The sequence below is a fragment of the Protopterus annectens genome, chromosome 9.part0 (assembly GCF_019279795.1).
Source record: "Protopterus annectens isolate FY-2018-M chromosome 9.part0, PAN1.0, whole genome shotgun sequence".
NCBI lineage: Eukaryota > Metazoa > Chordata > Ceratodontiformes > Protopteridae > Protopterus > Protopterus annectens.
Window position 1 is genome coordinate 683,699,151 of NC_056743.1, and position 18,174 is coordinate 683,717,324.

The following is an 18,174-nucleotide window of genomic DNA, read 5'->3' on the forward strand; positions in this document are numbered from 1 at the left end:
ATTTGATGGCAGGCCAGAGGGTGATGGGACAGTCTGGCCCACAAGCACTTCTGCTACTGTTGCCATTGTCCTGAACAACAGAAACATCCTTGTTCCTGTCTTGAACTGCAGTGCAGTGGTGAGAAGTGACCTGGTGAACAATGGTTTCTGTTTTGGATAGTTGATGCATACGTACTCCAAACTGCTACACTTAGTTACAGCTAATCTTCAGGCTGATACCCGCATCCTTCCTATTTGCTTTAGGAATCATGAAATATATTAGAATCTGATCCTTATCATAACCCTTAAGAATTTTTTGTATATCTTTTAATTATTACAAACTTAGTCTAAGTTTATTTTATTTTATGAATCAGAAATCAATTGCACAATGATGCCAAGCATAAAGCTGTGCAGGCTTTAGGAAACCCACTCAAAGTAGTTGGCCTTGCAAGTTTAAACAATTATTTTTTTACTGTGAACTATACAATAATAGGTCAGAAAACCTTGAAGGCTGAATGCTGATCGATGCATTCCCACTACAAATTACTACACTAAAGTTTTGCAGGATCTAATGCCTTCAGCTACACTTGAAATGTCTATTAATAATTTTACATCAGTCTGACGCCCAGATCAGCTGCCATATTAATATCTTGCTAAAGCATACCCCTCAGAAATGATACAAATCATAAATGCCCTCTTCATTATTATTGTAATCAGTACTGAATTGTAAACAGTAAGTTTCACAGACCATAAATATTTGTAATAGTTTGACAAAGGTGAAGCACCTTCTGTTTTATCTGCCAACATGATTTGTGATCATCTCTTGGTGACATTTTTAACTGCCATTTTACTTCATTCCACCCAATGATTACTTATTTATTTAGTCTTTATTAATCAGGTAAGACAGACTAGGCAAAATGTTTGAGTTACATCTGACCTGCAGTCTTTAGTCTGGTTAACTGATTTGCTTAGAATAGTACAGTATGTAAAGGAAGGCTTGGGGAATCTAACCCATGCCTTCCAAATGTTACTATTTCCTTGTTTACTACCTTAATCGCTGTTTCATGTCACCACTGTATCTTTCATTTAGGAGCCACTCCAGTTCACACTGTGGAGAGATATGGACATTTTCCCAAAATACAAATACTTCAGTTGGACAGTTGTCAGTACTGTGTTTCAAGAATGATATTTTTCGATTCTTTATTCACCACATGAGGAAGTAAAGAAAATTTCCATTTCCTCTAGTATGTGGCCATTTCAGTGTTGATTATATATTATTAACTGGGGGTGGTTGCGTAGATCAGAGTGTGTGATATACCTTTGAGAAACATTCCAGTCAGTGGGAAAGTGCATATAAGTACAGAGCACATGCAAGCAAGAATGCCATTTTGAGGGAGCAGCCAGATTGAAAGCATGCATGTATGTAGTAGTCAGTCAGTTAGATGATTTGTTTAAGTTTAATGTTCCTGCCATCCATCCTGATGTGTTTACATGCAATGAACTACTTAAATGAACACCCAAGCCTCATTGTCTGCTTAGTATGTACAAGACAAGTGACAGTGTGTCAGAATGGGATCGAGAGTCACAGCCAAATGGCAACTGGTTAGAAGTGGAGGAATGTAAATGAGTGGATCATCCCAGCTGCTCAAACGACTCACAAACAGCTCAGAATCAAATTCCAGGTACTAAAACTTGCTTAAATGATTTCTTTCACTACAAATGTAAAACAAAGTATTCAAAACGCTCAAAACGAATTTCTAATTAAACTAAATGACCGAAACTGCGACATATTGATAAAAATATTTGAAATAGCTACAAAAATATTTGAAACAATACCCTAATTGCATAGAATGTATAAAAAAGGTAAAAACTACCATATTTTTTCACAATGTACTACTTTTTCACATTGACTAAAGGTATTGGAAATATCCAAAGTGTGCAAAGTGTTGGCAATTATGTGCAGTATTACAGTACAGTTATTTTGCAAAGTACAGCTATTTCAAAGAATATTTTGCAAAGTGCAGTCTTTTGAAGAGATTATTGTGCATTTGAATATTATTACAAGTACCTGATGTGTGTGCATGTTCATACATAATTACAAGGGTCAAGATTGCATTATGTTTTACTATAATCTGTGGGCATGGCAGAAGGATTTTGCAGACCCGCACCGCTTGTGTTTGATAACAATATTGCAGAAAATTGGAGAGTGTATGAGTAGGAATATGTTACTTTCATACAGGCTGCTTTTTCTGACAGACACATGTACAAAGGCATTTATTCTGCTTAATTTAGCTAGTTCAGAAGCCATTGAAAGAGCGTTCATATGGTATGCACCTGCTGTGTTTGCAGGGGAGGGGGAGACCACCATATTGTGGTACAGGCTGAAATGCAGTAAGGCACTGAATGCCTAAAATGTAAATTTAGAGAAATGTGCAACCCCCAAATGAATATTACAATGGAAAGGCCCTTATTTTACACAAGAGATCAAAAGCCTGGTGAAACGTTTGCAGCATATATAACCAACTTGAGAAATAAGGCTAAAACATGCAGATTTGGTAATTTGAGAGATAAGTTGATAAAAGACAGGCTTGTGTCTGGTATTAATAATGACACAATGAAAATGATTTTGTTTTGAGACTGTGATTTAACATTAAATAAGGCCATTGAGATTTGTCAGATATACAAGCTTACAGAAAGGCACACAAGTATGCTTACAAATGAGACAGCAAGCTTTCCAGTACCTTCCACAGCTAATGTAGATATTATGTAGCACGAGGTTAAAAGATACAGGCCCAAGGATGTGGCAACTCCAGTAAAACCCAGAGCATGCTCAGTGAAGCAAAAATGGCTCATGGTTACTTCCAACTCTAGTACTAACCATAAATCAACAAGGCTAGTTATAGTACCAAACCTCTTAGTCAACTGTAGCAATTGTGGTAAAAATCACGACTCCAAACAAGAAAAGTGCTTAGCTTGTGGTGAGCAGTGCCATTCTTGAAATAAGTGGAATCATATCAAAAGATTTTGTAAATCAAACAAGGCACATTCTTTTATTAAAAAGGGGCATACAAAGAGGTAAGTTGATCAATTAGAAAGCTGCAACCCTACTTTCTATGTTGATGGTGTGTCTGTGCTTGGTGAAACAGTCAATGCAGTACATTTATGGGCAAAGAATGAAATATTTTGTAGTGTTCAGATTAATGGGAGTCCCACAGGTCTCAAAGCAGATATTGGCTCAAAGTGCAGTGTTATGACAGCAGAAACATTTGCTAAAGTAAAAGCTGCAGAGCAACTTGATTTGACAAAGTGTGCAAAGCGTGTTGCTTATGGTGGTGAATAGATTCAAACCGAAGGCTCAGTAGTGCTTTCATGTTATTCTGCTGTGAACAGCTATGAATTGCAGTTTTACATAGTCAAGAGACGGTCATTATTAGGCCTCAGAGACAGTTTGAAAATGGGACTGTTTTCACTTATTTATTTATTTTACTTATTTTACATTTGTTGACTGGGATAGTCCGACTGGATATATGTCCATTTTCAGTGCAGGCCTGGGGAGAAAAGCTCCAAGATAATAATACACATTGAACATTTAGTAAATGCTAGTTTTAAGCAGATTACAGTCATAAGCAATGCCAGCATTTAGCACATATAGTACTAACATATTATAAAACACTTTACAAAACATAACATTATTTTCAAAGTTATATATACATAATATTACATTCACGTTTAAGACACATTGAGCAGCAGTTATACAATTAACCCTTCCTGAAATGGTGTGGTAGAAAAAAGTTAGAAGGAGTTGAAGGTAAGGCACCTAAGTAATAGAGAGGTCACTAGTCGGGGTTGGTGCAAGGAAATAACCAATGAGTTTTGAAGTATTTATTGAGTTTGTTTTTGAATCGGGTTAGTGAGGATTCCAGGGTCAAGTCAGCTGGAAGTCTGTTCTATTTTTTTTCCAACAGAGTTGGCAAACAGACCTTCACCAGCTGAGTAGTTGGATTTGTATGTTTGAACTAGGTGTCTAGTGGATGATCGAAGTGGGTGGGTGCTTGTGTAGGGGCTGATAATATTTTTTAGTGCAGGTGTATTTTCTAGTTGGTAAAGGACTTTATGTGCCACTATTAGCTGGTTGAACTGCAGTAGACTAGGCAGTTCAAGTCTTCCTAAGCGATTTAGGTTGTGACAGTGGTGTGTCCAGCAGGCTGTGCTAGTTAACAAAGAAGTCCACCATGTAACAGTTCAAATTTCGCCCAAACTATTTTTTTCCGAGTATGCTGATATTTTCCCAGACAAACTAGGCAACCTACCAGTTTTGTACTCCATGAAGTTAGACCCCAAAGTCAGCCCAGTTTTCAGACCAGCACAGAAAGTTCCAGTAGCTATGCACAACAGAGTCAAAGCCGAGCTAGACAAAATGGTGCAGCTAAGAGTAATTTGTGCAGTAGAAGAACCTACTGGATGGGTATCTTCCATGGTAGTAGCTCATAAGAAAAGCTCGGATGATATTAGAATATGTATTGATCCAAAAGACTTGAACAAAGCATTAGAAATGCCTCATCATCCTATGCGCACAGTCAAGGAGGTTGCTGCCCTCATGCCAAATGCCACTGTTTTTTCTGTCTTAGATGCAAAGAGTTCATTTTTGGCAAATTTTGCTTGATCATAAATCTTCATTGCTAACCACATTTGGTGCACCATTCAGGAGGTACAGATTTCTGAGAATGCCATTTGGAATAAATTCTGCCAATGAAGTATTTAATGTGAAATGGAACTAATTTTTTCTGGCTATCCATGTGCTATTATTGTAGATGACATTCTGGTAGGAGGCAATGGTGAAGTTGAACATGATAGAAACATCAAAAAAGGTCTGGAAAGAACATGCAAAGTGAATCTTAAACTGAATCCTCAGAAATGTAAATTCAAACTGAAAGAAGTTACTTATGAGGGACATTTATTTACCATTTAAGGCTTACAACCAGATCCTTCCAAGCAAACAGCAATTCTCGAGATGCCAGCTCCAGAAAATGTCCAAGCTCTACAGTGTTTTCTTGGCATGGCCAATTATTTAGGCAAGTTCATTCCAGATTTGAGCAAACTTTCAGAACCGCTCAGAGAGCTGACACACAAAGACATAACCTGGTCATGGTCAGAGCAACACCAAAGAGTATTTCATCTCCTGAAACAGAAGATTGCCAATCCACCAACTCTATGCTATTATGATGTTCACAAACCAGTTACTATTTTCTGTGATGCTTCTAATTTTGCTCTAGGTGCAATCATTCTTCAAGAGGGTAGACCAGTAGACTATGCATCTAGAACTCTTACCCAAACCAAAATGCAGTATGCCCAGATTGAGAAAGAGCTTTTGGTAATTGTGTTTGCATGTTCGAAGTTCCATGATTATATTTATGGTCAACCAATCCAGATAGAAACTGATCAGCAACCTCTAGTCACTATTGTGAGAAAGTCTATGTACACAGCTCCTGCCAGATTACAATGCATGATGCTGAAATTGCAAAAGTACAATTTCAATCTTGTTTATAGAAAAGGCAAACTTCTTTACCTTGCTGATACCTTATCCAGATCACCCAGAAAAACACAGAACAGCAAAAGAATGAGCAATCTGATTTTGAAGTCATGGAAATGAGAAATTTTTCCTCCACACATCTTAATAAGCTTAGAACTCACACAGCTTCAGATCCAGTTCTCCAGAAGCTAAACTTCTTTAGCAGTCAAGAATGGCCTTCAAAACAATCTTGTTTACCAGTAGAAGTGTAACCATATTTCCATATAGAGATGAGATTTTGTCAGACAATGGTATCATAATGAAAGGTCCTAAAGTGATTGTTCCAAAGTCCTTACAACAAGATTACATTAAAATATTGCTTGTGGCCACCCAGGAACTACCTCTACCAAGAGAAGGGCGAGAGGACTACTAGAGATATCGAGAAAGTACTTTCATCTTGTTCAGTTTGTAATAGTACAAAGCTGCATCAGCAAAAAGAACCACTTCAGTTAAGCCTGATTCCTGAACTACCTTGGTTGATAGTAGCGACAAATATCTTTGAGTCAAATGATCAACATTATTTGGTGTAAGTACTCTTATTCTAATTGGTTCGAGATTGACCTACTTCCTAACCTCACACCCAATACTGTCATTACTAAGTTGAAGAGACATTTTTCTGTAGATAGTAGTCCACACAGAGTTATTTCTGACAATGGTGCACAGTTTACAAGTCAGCAGTTCAAGAGATTTGCAGAAACGTGGGACTTTGTTCATATTAGGAGCAGTCCTGAGTACCTGCAAGCAAACAGCTTGGCTGAACGTGCAGTTCAAAGTGCAAAACTGCTGTTAGAGAAATCCAAATGTGACAATACCAATGTTTTTCTAATCTTGCTAAATCTCAGAAACATTCCTCATGATAATCATCTTGGTTCACCTGCCCAGACTTATGTGGAGACAAACCAGAACCACATTACCAATCAGCAGCAATTTATTGGTTCCATGTGCTAAAAATAAAAAAGCAGTGAGAACCCGACTGTTGAAAAAGCATTTGTCCCAGAAGTCCTACCGTGATAACACCAGTAAATTGCTCAGTTTATTAAAAGAAGGGGAGGTAGTGTAGATACAGACAACAAAAGGTTTTGATTGCATCAGATTTGTGAAAGGTTGTGTCAAGAGCCAGGATCATACATTGTGTAATCACAAGGAATGGAATTCAGGCAAAACTGGAGACATTTATTACCAGTGTCAAAACCAGCATTACAGCATCTTGGCTGTGACAAAGACTCTAATTCTCAGAGTGACATGTCCAATATTCTTGTTCCAGAGGACATTCCATCAGCAATCCCTGAATATACCCAAGAGTCCTGAAGCAGAACATTCCCCAGTGACTACCCTGTTGCTAAGCCCAGTCATAACTACTACATTATGAGATCAGGTCACATATCTAGACCTAGTTCCAGACACACGGCAACCTGGACATGACTTTTGGTTTGTTTATTAGTGTATGTATAATTGCATGTCTATTGAAATGTCATTGCTTATATGAGACAGCTCAGTAAAGAGAGAGGATGTTGATCAGAGTGTGTGATATACCTTTAAGAAGCATTCCAGTCAGTGGGCATGTGCATATAAGTACTGACCACATGCAAACAAAAGTGCCATTTTGAGTGAGTAGCCAGAGTGAAAGCATGCATGTAGATGGCACGTTTAAGTTTAATGCTCTACCATCCATCCTGATGTGTTTGTATGCAATAAACTACTTAAGCGAACACCCAAGCTTCATCGTCTTCTTAGTATATACAAGACGAGTGACAGGGTGGTAAAAGATGTGCAGGGCTTACCCCATTCTGCAGAAAAAAATATTCCTTTTGTAACTTTGTGCCTTCATTGTCCTGTGACTGCTGTTTTTTAATTTCAAGAGGAAAGCTTGAAATCTTCACATTTCTGTCCTACATGCAATTTTGACGGCCTTGGATGGTTGTTGTGCTTTCTGATTACTCTGTACTGCCGAAATTCAGTCATTTTTTTACATTGTGTTTACTGTGTGTGCTCCACACTATATTCCTGCTTCCTAGCCACTGAGTCACAACACAAAACAAGTTGGGAATCAGTGCATGTAGAAATAATTTCTTTATGTAGGCCACAAGTTGTGATATCCACTTTATGTAGATGTTTGGATAAAATGTGCATTTGCCTCATTTGCTATCTGTGTCCTAAACTGAAATGTGACTCTATACATGTCTTGTACAATAATGCTGAATGTTCTATAGATACAAGTGAGCTGTATGTACAATATATTGTATGTAATATGCTGATTACTTGTTAAATGTTTTTTATACCTAGTCAGATTTTCCAGGTAATCAAAAACAAACAAATAAATAACATTTTCAGTAGTGACCCATGTTTTTGTAATACATTATGTTTTGTTTGATGCTCTGTCATACCTGAAATGTATCTTTGCTGATCAATTCATTTACGCAGCAATTTAATGAGTAAATAAATATATATAATTAAATAAACTGTAACTTGTTAGTCTATCAGTGATTTGCTCAGTAATATGTATGTGCATTTCAAGGTGGTGCTCCTAATCCATTATATATTGTTTCTCCCCCCTTAAGCCTGCAGACACAAGGTTAGCTGCATCCATGGAAGTCCACCATTTTCAGAGCCAGAAGAAAAAGATTGTGGCAATGGAAGAGTAAGTTCATGCTGGTATGAGAATGAATGAGGAGACTGCTTTGGGATACAGGGTGCAGGGATCATTCTGGAATTAATAATGTAACTAATAATAATAATTGGAGGAAACTGTTTAGCAGGGCCTGAATTCAGAGCTCCAAATTGATCTCTAGGGTTCACAAATACTCCTCTCACACATACAATGACTGATCTAGCCCCCTCAAAAACTGCACACTGCAAAATGTCCCAGCACTGTACCCACTTTGCCATAGTGGGCTGTACTAAATTGATTCCCATTCACAATGAAATGAGGTGTACAATGGCAGACAATGAATATTACATACTTCTCAACTGTACCTGATTAGAAGTGCAGTTTCTCATTTTGCTTCATAAACATTCTGTGCTCCATATTGAAAAGCAATGCCATTCATTCATTTTCCTTGATAAATAATATACTGATTCACACTGTCCCACTTAAAAATGTTTTGTAAGATGAGAGCAACACATTTTAACCATGTTGTGAGCTTCCTGTTAAAGCTGTTAGCAAATTTTCCACATTTCACCTAGTTGCTCCACATTTTGAAAGGAACTATTCCACATCTGGAAGAATAGCAGTCCGTGTCTATGGGAGAGATGTTAGACATGAAAAGAGACAAGAAATTAAGCACTTTTAATTCAAAAACATAAAACCGCAAATTATTTTTGATGCTGTATATGAAGCAAATAGTAGTACAACCTATGTGGAAGGGACTGATGCTAGACCCGGTGCTTGCAAAGGCAGCTAAGGAATTCTGACTTGGCGATGGTGCTGTGAAGTCATCTGGGAAGCAATTACTACCATAACATATCCATGCATCCACAACCCTTTTTTCCCATATGGGGTCGGGGTGTCACTTCAACACTTGACAATCAACTAGAGCCAGGGTTTACACCACCAGGTGGCTAGCCCTGCCACAGTAGTTCTTCCACAGCACACACTCATACCTATGGCCACTTTAGGGTGTCCAATCCACCTACTGTCTTTGGATTGTGGGAGGAAACCAGTGCACCCATAGAAAACTCACATGAACACAGGGAGGACATGCAGAGTCTGCACAGAAGGCACCCCAGCTGAGAATCAAACCAGGGAACCTCTTGATGTGAGGTGGCAACGCTATCCACTGAGCCACTGTGGCTAACAATAAATTCTACTGCACAAACTAGTCATGTAAACATTTCTGCAGAGGAGTTTGTGTGTAATGATAAAGAGTTGAACAACCAGTGGAGAGGACGAACAATGAGGAAGGTCTGAGCTTTGCTATCATAAGCCAGCTATAACACATGAAGCTTAACAAATAAAAAAAGACACCATGATTGCCAAGGAGGTGGTATAAAAGATAAAGCTGAAGAGAAAACTATTCAAACATTGTAAATAAATTCATAACATTATATTGATATGATTAGCTAAACCCACAGACAAATAACAAAAAAACAAGAAGAGGAAATGTTCAAACTGTCAAAAATATAGTAAGTCCATCTGAAAGAGAACAAATAATTTTATATTATGTTAAGGAACATATAAACTACATAAGAGGGGCATTATGGTTTGACAAAGCATGGGAACTGAGCAGGGTCTGGCAGGAAATTTAGAAATACTAAATGGGTGTTTCTGCTCCAGCTTTACTCAAATATATTATAGTGAAATAACCCTGCCAGGCAGGCTAAAATGTTCTTAATGAAGGAGTTGGTCAAACTCTGCGAAGAAAGTGTTGTGAAAGAACGTTGAAAATTGAAGGTATGCTAAATAAGGCAATGGGTGCAGATGGAATGCATCTCCCCATAAGTACCATGGGAATTAAGGGAGGATAAATAAAACCAGTTACATGACCATTTAGCAGGTCTTGTACAGCCTTTAAATGATGGGAAAAGTTAAATGACAATTTGCACAGCAAATCACAGGTTATGATAAATGGTACTCCAGTGAGGAAAGGGATGCGCGATGCTGTAAATTACAGCCATCATGTACCTCAAATTTGCCTTTTAACGTCCTGAAAAAAAAAGATCTGGCACCACAGCTAATTAGAAGTTCAAAAATGAAAACAAATGAAAAAAAACTATGCTTGAAGTAGTGAATATTGTAACAGAGTCTGAGTAGAGGGAAAGCACTTTAAGGCTATATCGCTACACATTTTAGTTAGAATGAGCAGCCTGCATCGCCACATCATAACACTAAATCGATTAGCCAGAGTTTACCATGTCACTCAGTTGTAGATATTACATATTGTAAATCAAAAGTATAAGTAAGCTATCTTGTTTTTCAGCTGGAAAACTCATACTAGCCATGCTGCCAAGTTGCGGAAATTATGTTTGTAAATTAAGTAAGTTAGTTAATGTGTACGTTGTTCAGCTAGAAAACTCACTTGGAGCTAAACACTGTAGAAATGGAAAATATGTGATTAGCTCAGTATTTGTTTAATGATCGACTGTATAAAAGATAACCATTTTTTATGCTTACAGCCATTCTGTTGAGCAGCATTTCGTCCTGGTACCTGTTCTTCCTAGCCTTGTACACTACCATTGTCTCCTCTACATGCAGCATGCTTTATTCATTTTTGTGGCATGGTGCCATCTTTCCATTGGTTAACACACAAGTGATACGATTATAATAGTTAACATCTCATTGGTAATATAGCAAATGGACTCATTAGAAAGGTGTGTCCATTTCTAGGTGACACAGAAATCTACAAAAAAGGTATCTGTACCCAAGAGGCTTTATAAGATGAGAAATGTAGATGAGATGAGAAGAATAGTTATGAGCCAAAAACATGGCCTCAAACCGAATGCCAAAAAATGCATCATCATCACCTTTGGGGAGAGTGATGTCCACACAGATTATCACATTAATAACAAGGTCCTAAGCACGCAATCAGTTGTGAGAGACTTGGGCACCCAGGTTGATAGCAAACTGACTTTTGACCACCATATTGACTCTGTTGTCAAGAAAGCTTTCTACATGGCCCACCTCATTAGTAAAGGTATCTCATCCAGTGACAAAGAGGTCATAACATCCTGTATTCTTCCCTTATAAGACCCATTACTGAGTACAATGCCCCTTTTGGTATGTACCTCACAAAGCACATGCAGCAGCTGGAGATACCACAGAGGTCCCTCACCAAGAGAATCCAGGGCTTCAAATATCTACCCTACACAGATAATCTACTCAATTTCATACAGACTCCTCAGAGGTGACCTCTGTCTGGCATACAAAGTAATCTTAGACCCCGCCTTGATGGGACTGCTTCATATCTGCAAGTCATGCTCCACTTGTGTAATCTGCACACGTGACCTCAGCCTGGTCTGTGACATCAACAGGACTTGTTGGCAGGACAGATTTGTGGTCTAGAGACTCCCCCTTCTATGGAATAGATACGCTCTCCATGTCAAGCAGAGTACCTCATTAACCCTTTTTAAGCACAACCTGAATAACTGGATGGGGAACAGAAAATACACCCCTGGGATTCCACCTGTGTCCCTCCTGGACAGGGGCATCAGGTGCCGACTTGTCAGAACATGGGCTAAATTCTTGGCTAGGCTTGTAAGGGCCTCAGGGCCAATAGGCTAGCAATTTCCTGTGATCCCATGAGAATGGCAGCTGAGAAAAAATATATAAGACCATATGTTTGAGGTATAGAACACATAAAAAATATACATCTAGAAAACTGAGGATGTTGCAATGACTAGCCAAGAAAGACGTAACAGATTATCCCAGAGTCACAGCACAGTATGTAAAGTAGCAAGAAAAACAGGCAGAATGTTGGGCTACAATGGGATAATACATGGAAAACAATAAGTGATATGGCCTTGTGAAGGTTGTTGTTCATGAGATCATAGTGATTGATATAATAATGGAGCTAAAAAACTTTTTTAAGCCTAGCATTGCTCCCCAAATGTAGTGGACCAGTTTGGATCCCAGAGATTTTCTGTAGGGTGTATCTAACTTAGGCATGGGTTGTCAAGCATTTACAAGCCCCCTCTTTCTAATATGGACATAGGTGCCAGACGAGACTTAAATTTATGATTCCCCATCCACTGATCCAGGTTGCCCTTGAATAAGTCTTGGGGGGCCTGGACCAGAGAAGGAGCAGTCTCTAAGACAGGCACTTGTTTTTCAAATATGTCTTATTTATGTTGCAGGCAAAGCTGAGAGTCCCAGATGAAGTTTTTCTGATGCTGTTTGTTTTGCCTATGAGCAACAGGTTCATTAAAGATGGGAGGTTACCATAATGGTTAAGGTGTTTACCTTATAACAAGTTATAGTGTTTTATTCACATCTTTTAGGGAAACTGACTTGGCTTAAAATGTCTCACAAGGGTAGCTAGCCAAGTACTCCTCTTTAAACCTCTAAACCTATTAAGGCTGGATCAGAAGATGCATTGTAGGCCAGGCAGAGATCGCCTCTTAGTAGTTTGTAGGAGACCAAGTATAAGAATAAGGCTTTGAGGCAGTCCACATAGGACATGTTAACCTCCTCCATGTATTCTTTTTGAGGGGAATCTCTAAGGATGCTCCAGCTGTTGCATAAGCCAGGTCATGTACATACACAAAGGACAGCAATGTACTCAATGATTCGTCTAATGATGACGAATGCAATGGAACAATGACAGCCTTGGACCTGGATGTCACACCCTTGCTTATAAGTTGACAACATAAAATTAATTCCTTACTACATTAGACACATGGTGATCAAAGGCCAAGTCAGTGTCCACATGAGTTCCCAAATCCCTGATCATTTGGTCTACTATTAGGGGTATATTATCAGTTTAGCAATTTGCAGGGGTGGCAGTCTTTATAGGTTCATAGGTTCATAGATTGAGACTCAAACCCTGCACCTTGTGTTTGTAAGGCAAACACCTTAACCATTAGGCCACCCTCCCTATAGGTTAGTACTAGGCTAACTGCCCTTGCAAGCCATTTTAAGCCTAGCCCAATTATCCCTTGTGAGACTCAAACCCTGTACTTTGTGTTTTTAAGGCAAACACCTTAACCATTAGGCCACCCTCCCAACCCAAGTCTTTCTGACAGAGACTATTATGAAATTCTTGGCATTGAGTTTTAGACCATGACTCTGGCACCAGTTATTAGTCTAAGTCAGGCCTTCATGTAGGATATTTGTGTCATCAGGGAATTTTATGGCAGCACCTAGTTTGCAATCATCTGTAATCTTTGTCAGACAGAGGCCTTTAACATTAGCCTTGACATCAGAGAAGTAGATGCCAGTGAGAAGAAGCCCCAGCACTTAGCCCTGAAGGACCGCACTAGTGACCTGCCATTTAATTGAAGTAGATTTCCTTATCCTAACTTCTTGGATCCTATCTGTGAGTAGTGGTGATATTGGGGTTTATACCTAATTTTGTGAGCTTATCTACAATGCCCTAGTTGGCCAGGTTGAGGTAGGCAGTATGACAGGTTGCCCTGACCCATTGCTTCTGTGCCTTTCTCAAAGACGTCCACCAGATCCAGTAGCCATGACCTATGCTTAAAAAATCCATACTGAGTTGGATACAATGTCTGAAGGTTACTTATGTTATTATTTATCATATCCATGATTATTCTTTCCATGGCTTTACATATGAGACACGTCAGGCTTATGTAACTTTAGTTTCCCAGGTCTTTGGGTGCCCCCCTTGTGTGGAGGGATAACAGTTGCAGTCCTCCATTCATCCAGCAAGAAGCCTGCTTGTAGGATCTGGTTGAACAGTGATTCTATTGGGGCCAATAGGTCATGTTTCATGCTATTAAGGAGGCAACCTGGGATATTATCAGGTCCCATGGATACAGTGTTTTTTTTTTGCTTTAGAGAACGCTTTTAAGATCTGTTTCCTAGTGATAGTTATGTAAGTTACGGTTGGGGGCATTTCTTGAAAAGTGTCTAGTGGTGAAAGTGGGGCAAAATTGGAGCTGAACTTATTAGCTAGTAGATTAACTATATCCTCCAGCTTAGTATAGGTAGCTGCATGTACAATTATTTTATTGCAGTGTTGTGTATTGCCTTTGAGGGTGTGGACATAGTAGAAAATTACTTATAATTGTCCTTAGCTTGTGAGGCTACCTTTACCTCATATTTGACTTTGGTACACTTAATTAGTACCCCGAGGTGCTCATTAAGTTTGATGAGGGAGTTCTTGCCTTGCTGGGCATTGCACGTCCTATTTTTGGATGTGACTTTTTTTCCTTTTGTTATACAACTGTTTTATGCTGTGATTCCATCAGGGTGTCTTATTTTTTGAGTTTATCCTGTGCTTATTTCAGGTAGGTGCCACTGCCTCTATGCAACTGTACACATGGTTGTACATTCACTTTGTGAGCAACTCTGCATGGGTAGAGGTGATCCCTGGGGTAGGGGGGTGGGGGGCTTGAAATCTTGCAAGTTGTCCTTGGAATAAATTCCTAAATGTTCCAGGGTTAGGTGGTGTCCCAAACTTATCATGTCTGTAAGGACCAGGTCAGGGATGTTTTATGCTCTAGTGGGCATTTGGACTAGCTGGTCCAGGTTGAGGTCTCACTCTAAGAAGATGTAGAGGCTCAGCCATATAAAGAACACCAAGTAAGTAGGAACTCATATGTTGCAACTATGCTTATGGCCAAGACCAACATTGTGAAGCTCTGCCACAAATGGGATAGCAGCAGTGCCCCCCATTAAGGAGCTTTTCACCACATATCCCAAGAGAATGTTTCTGATTACTCATCCAGTCTTCCAGACAGGTTTTAAAGGTTGCTTAGGGAAGTATTCTGCTTAATATGTAAGGACAGCTTATTCCAGAAGCAGGGAATACCTCAGATTAACCACCTGTCATGCCATTTTGTGTTGTTGATGTCGTAGTATAGGTTTTGTTCTCTAGAGCTGGTGTTTGCTCTACCAATAGATCTATTTAGATGAAGGATATCAAAGAGTGTTTCTAGCTTAACTTTCTATACTGCTGATTCCATTTGCTATTGTCCTGCATGTCTTGATGTCTAGCTGTAATCGGCAATACCATGCTGGAGACCAGACCAGAGTTCACTAAATCACATACACTCTTGTGTAGTGGACGGTGTCAGATGCCTTGCAAAATATATTGATAGCCCGCAGCCATACAGCCCTTTGCTGTTAAGTATTTTAGTGGCCTTTCCAAGGATCTATTACATTTCTCTGAGATAACCTTTATTTATTTTATTTATTTATTTATGTACTATTTAGTAACCAAGTTAGTGGACTGGTCCAGAAACCCTTTCAACCACAACAAGGGTTCAAAGGCAATAAACAGTGGAAGCAAATTTAAGTTGTACAGATTAAATAGGTCAACGTTCTAAGTTCACATAGTTGCAAAACTTTAGAGAGTTCAAATACAGTTATTATATATACATTTTTTTATAAAGTAGAACAATAGATAGTTCTTGTACATTTCAAATAAAGTAGTAGATTCACAATAGTTTTTTATCAGTTTTCAGGGGTTGCAATACAGTTTGGCTTATAAAATTGCTTCTTAAAGGTTTAAAATTGAATTTCCTTGAAAAGAAATCTCAAATGGAAGTGAATAAAAAATACAGAGTACAGAAATAGAACTTATAGACTAAGAAGGGAACAAAGAAGTAAGAAAAGTTAAAAGGCAAAGGAAAACAATAGAAAGACAAAGTAGTTTTAGAATTTTAAACCTCTTAAAGAGATTACCCTGCTGCTGTATTTGTATGCTGACTTGGATCCTGTACTCATTATGTATTAAAATACTCTGCAATGCTTTCCAACAAGTCCTTCGGTACTCCAATCACTGATGTTGAAGTAACTAATCTCTTATTTTGCCTCTCACTTACTCCCACTTTCTAGAAGCAGAATCACATCCACCTTCATCCATTCCTGAGGTGATACCCTACCATCCTGTCATTAGGTGTCACAGTGCTTGAAGTTGGGAGTATTTCTACGTGTATTTATTTCAGAACGCTGTGTTGAAGCTTTTTTTTTTTTTTTTTTTTTTTGTATACCAGACCATCTCAGTAGCAATATTTATCTCAACTACACCACTGTATGACAACAGGAACAAAAAAGTTGTTTGTGTTATATAGTTTCACAAAGAGCTGGAACAGCTGCACTGATCTACACAAACTGGCAAGCTAGGTAGGTTAGAAGTGTGTGTGTGTGTGTGTGTGTGTGTGTGTGTGTGTGTGTGTGTGTGTGTGTGTGTGTGTGTGTGTATATACGTGTACACACGCAATCTTAAATTGTTTAACCAGACTAGAAATTACTGTAGTTATCTAGTTTATTTTCATTTACATCTCAGAATTTCTGCCCCAGCATGCCTGATAGGATTAGTTCACTCTTGAATTAATTCATTGCATTTGAGATGATTATATATATTTTCTTTTCCCTTATCAGAGGAGTCCCAAAGCCTGAAAAACAGATGTCTACAGACTCAGAGGCTGAAAATGGTGACTACACAGTATACGAGTGCCCTGGGCTGGCACCAGTAAGTGTTTCTGTTAATTTCCTCTCTCCCATTTTAAGGAATTCCATGTCAGTATTGTGCCATACAGTTGGAACTCTAGCCTTCATATCTAGCAAATCAGAGTTTAAGTAGCAAGATTTTACTTATACATGATTCTGAAAAAATCACATAGCTACTTAGTGTCTCAAAGTCACCACCCTAAAAGTTGGGCATGAACATTCCTGGCCATCTAAACAATGAATGAATTAATGAATTAATGGATGAACTGATGGCACACCTGTGTAAGAAGAGAGAAGTAGATATGCATGAACAACAAAGTAAAATGATGTGTTGTTTCTCGTAACGAAATCATGTCAAACAGAAAATGTAAGATTCGGTTTGATAGAGGGACATTTCCACAGTCCTGAAATGCTTTCAGACTGCTGACATTGTAAGAGTGAGTGAAACTACATGCATGAAATTACTTTCATTTTAATATTCGCTACAGTTTTACATATTGTCATTCTATATGCAAACTTAGTGTTTGGAAAAGCATTAGAACCTAGATCCCTCTGTATATGACATATGAATGGTATATCACTGGTAGTTTTAATGCAAAGTTTACCACAAGGAAATACTTTCAGTTTCTCAACCCTGCTGCTTAGAAACTATTATATAATAGTGTTAGAAGCTCATAACTGACATTATTTTCAGACAGCCTCTCTCTTGCCATCACTTTTGCTGAAATCTTCACCAAAGTCTTAACAATACCCAGTTGGGTTTGTAGTTCTTAGATGTAGAAACTTGGTCACCTGACATCCTGTTTGAGATTAACTGGAATCGTGTTATACTTTCCAAAAAATAAATAAATAACATTCAGGTGGTGACCAGTGTCTCTTCTCCAGTCCTGATCCAGTCCTAATTTGGAACTGTAAAATAATGATGAAAAGGTTCTGCAGCCAGTGATACCACACTGACCCATGAATGCCACTGTCAGAGCATTTTCTTAGAACAAAGCCAAATGTTCTTTATCAAGATAATAAATATGGAATGCAATGTGAGACATCACCAAAAATTTAGCACCTGGAAAGTACTGATGCTGTTTACAGTTGATATTTGATTTAATTATTTTTTTATCCTTTTTTTATTTGCAGACTGGAGAGATGGAAATCCACAATCCTCTGTTTGACACATCTGTCCTCCATGGCACCTCTTACACTGCTCCCAAATAGCATACCATCCATGTGAACAAGGCATACTAACCAGTGTGACTGATAGCTTAAAACTGAATTTCTGTGTAGCAGTGGGAAACAGTTCTGTTTTAAATAATAAACTCTCAGCCTGTGTATAACATTGCAGTGGTGTAAGTGACACAAACTGTTTGATTTTTATCTATACATCTGTGACACGTCTTTCTCTGTCGGTGGGGTACCACGATTTCTAAGTTGTGTTCTGTCAGAAAAAAAATCTTTTATTTTCCATTATTGTATCAGAACAACATATTCTGGATGATAGTTACTCTTTAGTAAATTACTTCTCATTGGAAGTACTCTCTATACATGGCAGTTTATGAAG

At 38.5% G+C, this 18,174-nt stretch overlaps 1 protein-coding gene across 2 annotated transcripts in view; it reads left to right on the plus strand.

The window, feature by feature from the left end:
• The window catches only part of LOC122811444 (neural proliferation differentiation and control protein 1-like), a 311,459-nt gene extending 293,507 nt beyond the window's left edge, over positions 1-17,952 (plus strand). For both annotated transcript variants that reach the window (XM_044083289.1, XM_044083290.1), the window contains 3 exons: positions 8,107-8,186; positions 16,551-16,641; positions 17,754-17,952. In XM_044083289.1, the coding sequence (XP_043939224.1) occupies positions 8,107-8,186; positions 16,551-16,641; positions 17,754-17,831 (249 nt within the window). In that variant the 3' untranslated portion in view covers positions 17,832-17,952. The remainder of the gene's footprint in view (positions 1-8,106; positions 8,187-16,550; positions 16,642-17,753) is intronic.
• The last annotated feature ends 222 nt before the right edge of the window (positions 17,953-18,174 follow it).